Raw genomic sequence first — 7,579 nt, 5'->3', positions numbered from 1 at the left:
TGCTAGTGCTATATTAAATAATGGTATTCCACTGGAGAACAATGCTAGTAACTGGAATACTTTTCACTGTGATGATGTTGCTGTTATATGTGGTTATGGTGTGTCTATTGATACTTCACAAGGAACTCATTTGTTGAACCATATTGATTCAAGCTGTTCATTTGGTGCAATCATGTTTGGTTGGGGATACAAAAAAAGTTATGCGTATCCTGCTGGCTTTGGAATGAAACCCATTGGGGGTACGTTATGCTATTTGTGAACCTGTATCATTATTTCCATAGTGACATTTTACAGTATTGAGCCTCTTATTTCATCAGCACCAGAGAGTGGTCTAGTATCTGTTACAGTGTATAGGTCTGGTGATGTATCTGAAGCTAGTTCAATTCAAGTGGGAACCTTTATGTCATGTGAGCTTACCAACTGTTTTGATTATTTTATTTATTTTCTTTTTTTCCTGCAGCAAAATACAATGCAGCAGCAAGTGAGTAGTGATAGTATGGCACATTTATTATTTTTGCTTTATAGTTGGAGAAGATTTTGAGAATGAAACAAAAACTATACAATTTGCAGCCAATGAATTTTTGGCTACAGTTAATTTTACTTTTATAGATGACTCTTTTCCAGAACAAGATGAAGTTCTTGATGTTAAGTTTGTTAATGATCATAAAATTAATATAGGAACACCCCAAGAAGTTGAATTGACAATTCTTGGTGATTGTAAGTTTGATTATTTGCCTTTTATATAAAGTGACATTATAGTTTTTCTTGCACTTTAAATTCGCTTTACACTAATGTTTTTAACAAAATTTCAATCATTGCAGATCATAAACTGGATCGAAATAGTATAATTATTGTTTATTCCATTTTGTAACTATGTCTTTCATGGTTTTTATTTTTCAAATGCCTGTAGCTCGACTTATTACTGGTGGTGGTAGTAGTCCTGAAACAGGTCCCAATGTTGTGGTACAAGAGGGGGATAATCAAGTTAAAGTCTGCATAACACTCTCAGGATTAGCTGATTCCTCATATCCAGAACCAATAGAATTTCTTTTTACCCCAACAGAGAAATCAGGAGCATTGAATCCTGCGCAAGGTATTGATATATTAATGGTGGAGTGTATAGTAAATGAAATAGCACCCCAGTTTGGCTTATACTGAGTGATACTTAAATTTCACTTGACATGCTTGTGCTATTTTACTGTAGTTTGTTATCCACAAAAGAATTAATATGGAAAAAAATTGTCCAAATTCTGATCACTTTTTAAAATGATAAATTAACCTAACAGTCTAACAATAATAACTTCATCTAAGTAAACTTATGCCATTTATTCATATTTGGAAAAATAAAGCAAATTATTTTTATCCTTAATGCTAATAGAGGAAGATTATGATAATACAACTACAGCAGCTATAATGCCATCTGGCGATACTGAAGTCTGTGCACATATCAGTACTGTTGAAGATAGGATTTTTAATGAGCCAAATGAACAGTTTTGCATCAATGTAACATCAAATGTTTCAGTTGGTATATTTCATCCTGCAGAGTGTCAGATTACAGTAACCATTATTGATAAAATAGGTAAGAAGAAATTTTGCTTGAAACAAAATTATTTGTAATTAATGATCCATAATTTTTTTCAACTCGTCAAGTCTCATTCACTCATGAAAAAATCAAGCTTTTTTATCACATACTGTTACTTTAATTTCATAAATACCATAAATGTTCAAATAAAAGCCCGGGCATTTATTTCTTTCCAGAACAAAAAAATCTCGTAAAATAAAAAAAGAAAAAGTAAAACTGGGATTCGTACCCAGAACTCCAGATTCAATGCACTTAGCTTAACAAGTTAGGCCATTTGGGACACTTTAAACTAGTGGGACTTATATTGAGTAAAATATTCGTGTCTATACTTGGAAATTCTTAGTACCAGGCATTTATTCAAGCCCGGCCTTTATTTGAACATTTATGGTACTAAGATACGTTATTGCAAAAACAAGCAGTCACTCACTTTAGTAACTGCACATCCTTTCAAACTTGACTTGCTGCCTCTTTTTGTGATGCCTTGATTGTGTATGAAAATTAAGTTTCAGTCTTGTGGTTAGACTCTCCATTATCCATGTGCCATACCATATACCGGTTTAGTTTTGTGGTAAAATATTTTCATGAATTTCAGGGGTTTGGTGATCATTCGCGAAAGTTTTTCACCACGGAATTCTGCTCTCCATTGCCATGTGGTGCAGTCTGCAAGCAATTCGCGAAAATTAATTCCACAAAATCTTAGAAATGCAAGATTCGCAAAAAATTTCCACCACGAAAATAAACCAGTATACGATATTTGATTTATATAGCCATTAATATTTTAATTTCATGTGACAGGTACTAGGGGGTCAATTGATATCAACAGGAGACTAAAAGGTATAATAGCTACATTATTAAATTTATTTTTAAAATGTATAAAAAATTGAACATAAAAGAAAATTATGAGAGCAAATAAAGCACAATGTGTAGAATTATGTCTAATGCTAAATATAAGATAGGCTAAAGTCTATAGTTTAAATTTGACACAAAACACAATGCAAACAAATGCAAAATTTAATTTTTGCCAGTTTTGCTTCAACTTCAGTGCATTTTTGCGTCAAAAGGTCAAATTGCCCATGCACTTTTAACCATTTCATCAGATGTAACAAGTGTTGTAAGAATAGTAGAAGCATAGTACTATGAATCTGTACGCAGTAGTGTCATGATTGGTATTAAAGTTAAAAAAATTGAACAAATGAAAAAATTATATTTTTTATTTTAGGTGTACCAAAGAGTAGTAGTACTACTGAAGGAAACAAATTTTGTTTCTCCTTTTTTGAACCACATATATCTACTCTATTCTTGATAAAAGTTGGTTCACTTGAAAGCTTTCCTGTTCAATATCATATAAGTTCAGGAGTCAATGGAATATATAAAACTGGTACAGTTCAACCAGGATCAATCAATACAGAATGGTATCGATATATACCTGGTAACAGTGAGAGTAGACTTGAAGATTTTCAACCTCTTATAGCAAACATGACAATAGATTTTTTTAACAGCAGGGATATAAATGACTTCACTGGAATTGAAATTAAAACAATAAATAGTTCACATACAATATCAGTCACCTGTTTCAGTATGAGTATAGATAATAGCATAGATACAACAGTGGATAGTTTTGTCGCAGTGCCAGCATTAAATGTGGGATCAATTACTCAACAGTATAACTATTCTATTTTTAATGAATATGGTAACTATTATACAGATTCACAAACAGTAGCAGCAATTGTGGCTTGTGATACAATTGAAGCTGGAGGAGTATCGCTTACTTATTCTAATACTTCAGTTCCTGGTGATTACTTTGGAACTTATGATCAACATGGAGTTCGTTCATCACAAATTAAGTTTAAAAAGTACTACACTCCTTCTGTTTCTTCTTTGCCACCTGGTACTGATGTTTATGCCATTCAACCTATTGGGTTTATGATTGGACATGCATGTGTTTCTGGCTACACACCTTACTGTGAGTATCTCATTGAACAAGTACCTCCATCATATACATGGGGATACAATTTTTTGGTAGGGCCATTTACCATTAGATACTTTAGATATAGATCTATTTTGAAACTTTTCCCTGGTAAAGAAATTGGTACCAACTTTAAAATATTTTGCGCTGATAGTGTTTCAGTAACTGTAAACATACTAGTTCAGAACTTCACAAAAAAGGATCATATGGTTCCAAATAAAGGTGTCTTTGACATTTATCCTCAAAGCTATTGTACTGTACAGTCAAACAAACCCCTTGCTGTTATGCAGTATTTTGAAAGTCATGATTGGTACCGCTATTATGATACTTATCATTATCGAACTGCAGCTCCTGATATGGTATGGATACCACCTGTTAGTCAGTACCTGAATAGATATTTAGTACCCAATGACATCAGATACTATGATAAATTCATCACTAGTGGTGTTTTTGTGACAGTTTTACCTCATTGCTTTGATGCTAGCGCTATATTAATTGATAGCATTCCACTAGAGAGCAATGCTAGTAAATGGAGTATTTTTCACTGTGATAACATCACAGATTCATGTGGTTATGGTATTTCTGTTAATATACAACAAGGAAGAACTCATTTGTTAAAGCATACTGATCCAAGCTGCTCATTTGGTGCAATCATGTTTTGTTCAGGAGATGGAAAAGGTTATGCTTATCCTGCTGGTTTTGGAATGAGACCCATTGGAGGTAATTAATTTTTTATGCATGTGAGATATTTCTTGTAATGTTTGGCATTCATTAATTCATTATTTCAATTTTATCTTCCATAGTGACATTTTACAGTATTGAGCCTCTTATTTCATCAGCACCAGAGAGTAGTCTAGTATCTGCTACTGTGTACAGGTCTGGTGATGTATCTGAAGCTAGTTCCATTCAAGTGGGAACCTTTATGTCATGTGAGATAGGAAGTCTAACATACTTTTATAAATTTTATGTATTTATTTTTTCTCTGCAGCAAAATCTAATCCAGCAATGAGTGAGACGATATATAGATTCTAGTATCACATTTATAATTTTTCTTTTTATAGTTGGAGAAGATTTGGAGAACCAAACAAAAACTATAAAATTTGCTGCCAATGAATTTTCAGCTACAGTTGATTTTAGTTTTTTTATTGACTCAATTCCAGAATTAGATGAAGTGTTTTTAGTTGGTTTTCTTAAAGATCAGAACATCAACATTGGAACGCCACCAGAAGTTGAACTAACTATTCTTGGTGACTGTGAGTTTTGATGCTTAATAGATATATACATGACAGTTAAAACTAACATTTTGTGTAAAAGAGAAGGCACCATTTGGTATTACATTAACACATTATATTAGTCTATTCATATTAAGTTTTGTATTTTTAACAGCAATTTAAACATGTCTTTTATGGTTTTTTTGTTTGCAATCTATTTTTAGCTAATATTATAAAGTTCACTGCTGATAATTATTGTGTGCACGAGGGCAATGGTTCAGTTTATGTGTGTGTAGAAAAGAGTAGAGATACTGTTGATAGTGTTAATCTTGAGATTACGGCTATGGAAGGTTCAACACAATTTGCTGCTGAAGGTAACTTATACTTTTAAATTTTGTAAGTGTTGTCATTGATATTACAACCACAAAACAACAGAGTCTTACTTATTTAATAATTCTTTGTTGTCAGCTGTAACATTTTATTTATCTTAAGCTTTTTTATAGATATCTTTGATTTTGTTGCTGAAACAAAAACTCTTACCCTCCCTGGGTCAAGTACACAAGTTTGTGCTCAATTTCAAATAATACAAGACCCCTTTAATGACTTTAAAGAACCTATTGAAACATTTTATGTCAACTTCATTGCCACAGGTCATTTAGGTGGTGGTCAAATGAAAGCTACTGATAAATCTATAGTAACAATATTTGAACTCCAGCCAGAAAGTAAGCGGCAATATTGAGATTATTAAAGCCCCCTCTTTATCTAAAACATGCCAAAATAATATTAAATCTTTAATAGTTTCATAGTGTAATGTTGAATTGTACAAACTTTAAATGCATGAATAAGTATATCATTTCAATTCCTGCTCATAGTTTTTGCTGACAGTGTTCCAAGCACTAATAATGTTTTCACGCCAGAGAGTCAAGAAAATGTGACTATTTGTGTTAAAAGAACCTTCAATTTTTCATGTACTAGAAACATAACTTTTGAAGCCATAAATAGTGCAATAGGTATTACAGGTAAGAAGTGGAACTAACAGTATTTTCTGTCAACATATTAATTTGACTTGACATTTTCATAGCTATATCTGGTACTGACTTTGTTGCAGAAACTATAGAGGTGCCATTCACATCAGATGATCTCAGAGTTTGTGCAACCTTCATGATTATAAATGATGACATTGTTGAAAAAAATGAGTCATTTATTATTACTGTAACAGCACCAGATCACATACCAACAATGTTAACAATCAAAATTACAATCACTGATGAAGATGATGGTAAGCACATGATTTTATTAATAAAAGAATAATTATTATCAAACTGAGGTGTAATGTTATAGCATTGAAAGGATTCTATTCAATTTATTAATTTCTTTGTGCAGTTTCTGTGATAAAGTTTTCAAATGATGCTTACACTTTTCCTGAGAATATTGATATGGATGTTCAAGTCTGTGTAGAGACTACAAAAGTACTTAGTGACGACATTAATATAAATTTCAGAACTATATCTAGTGATGTTGATGGTGCTGCTACTGGTAAATCGAGAAGTTGTATTGTTCATGTTGAATGCATGCATGCTGTAGCTTTATATCTAAATCATTTTAACTGGTATTTTAAAGCACATAATAGTAACCTTAAATTAAAGATGTTTTTGCCAAACTATCAATTTATAATTTTCATCTTTTGTGCTTTTTACAGCTGATTTGGATTACATTTCCAAATTTGAAACCAAGACACTTAAAAAAGGGTTAAGGGCAGTTTGTTACAATATTGAAATAAAGCCTGATGTTACTAGAGAACCTACAGAATTCTTTCATGTTGAGTTTGAAGTTCTTAATTTAGTTAAACTAATGGACAACAACTACTATGGTTTGTCAAGACTCAATGTATCAAACAGTGAGCCAGCGGTTGTGTACATTATGGATACATCTGTAACAGGTTATTATGCATACAATTAATGTAAAAATTAGACCATTGCTTAATATGTTTCATTTCTTTTATTCTTTAGGGTGTGAGTCAGTTTATGCTGACTTAGTCTTGCTTATTTCTGAATCATCCAGGATGCAAGAAAATCAGTTCACAATGGTGAAGGACCTTGCTGCTGAGATATTAAATCAATTACCGATTGGCAGAAATATGACACATGCTGGTATAGTTAGGCTCAGTAATTCAAACCGAACACAAGTTATTTCTCCTCTTGGTGATGTCACTGATTTAAAACTGTTAAAACAAATTGTCAGAAATATTAGCATAGATGATGAAGACAATAGAGGTTTGGCGACTCATCTAAATTATTCCATGATTTTAGCTATGGATGAAATAAAAAAGAGAGGGAGACTAAATTCAAGGAAAATCATTGTGATAATAACTGATGGTCTTCATTTACATGAGGCATTGCCATATGACATAGCAAAAATTACCAGAGCTCTCAGCTATGATATATTTGCTGTTCTTTTTTTCACAAATAGTTCACTTTCTAATTGGGAAGAACTAACAGGTTATAAAGAACGAGTGCTGTTCTTGAATACATTTAATAGTGGTCAGTCAAAAAGAGCAAATTTATTCATAAATCAGATCTGCAAAAGTATTAGTAAGTGATATTTACCAATTAATGCATTGTTTTGAAAGAAAATTTCTTACCTTTCAGGTGTTGGTCCCCAGTTATTGAACACTATTGGAGAAAAAAAGATAAAAAATGTTGGAGAAACTGTATCATTTAATTGCACTGCAGATGGAGTACCAGTACCAAATATAGTGTGGCGAAAAGATGGAAGTATATAATCCCAGAAGCAAACAGAAGAAGCACTTTATCATCAAAT

At 32.2% G+C, this 7,579-nt stretch overlaps 1 protein-coding gene across 1 annotated transcript; it reads left to right on the top strand.

Annotated features, from left to right (window-relative positions):
• Window positions 1-6: 6 nt before the first annotated feature.
• On the top strand, window positions 7-7,569 carry LOC100640847 (uncharacterized). The gene is made up of 19 exons (XM_020002644.1): window positions 7-239; window positions 282-407; window positions 461-481; window positions 526-717; window positions 911-1,093; window positions 1,379-1,579; window positions 2,378-2,416; window positions 2,802-4,268; window positions 4,352-4,477; window positions 4,537-4,557; window positions 4,610-4,801; window positions 4,984-5,133; window positions 5,263-5,481; window positions 5,632-5,778; window positions 5,841-6,038; window positions 6,143-6,295; window positions 6,459-6,698; window positions 6,769-7,350; window positions 7,408-7,569. The coding sequence occupies exons 1-19, from the start codon at window positions 173-175 to the stop codon at window positions 7,539-7,541; spliced, it is 4,458 nt and encodes a 1,485-aa protein (XP_019858203.1). The 5' UTR covers window positions 7-172; the 3' UTR covers window positions 7,542-7,569.
• The last annotated feature ends 10 nt before the right edge of the window (window positions 7,570-7,579 follow it).

Source organism: Amphimedon queenslandica, unplaced genomic scaffold, assembly GCF_000090795.2.
Source record: "Amphimedon queenslandica unplaced genomic scaffold, v1.1 AMPQUscaffold_12869, whole genome shotgun sequence".
NCBI lineage: Eukaryota > Metazoa > Porifera > Demospongiae > Haplosclerida > Niphatidae > Amphimedon > Amphimedon queenslandica.
Note: the sequence above shows the minus strand (reverse complement) of the source record. Positions and strands in the feature narration are given on the sequence as shown.

Excerpts from the sequence above, each read along its gene's own strand:
- LOC100640847 (XM_020002644.1), top strand. The coding sequence starts at position 173 with ATGTTTGGTTGGGGATACAAAAAAAGTTATGCGTATCCTGCTGGCTTT. Across the intron at positions 482-525 it reads AAAATACAATGCAGCAGCAA|TTGGAGAAGATTTTGAGAAT; the intron begins GTGAGTAGTGAT and ends TTTGCTTTATAG. Across the intron at positions 5,779-5,840 it reads TAGTGCAATAGGTATTACAG|CTATATCTGGTACTGACTTT; the intron begins GTAAGAAGTGGA and ends ACATTTTCATAG.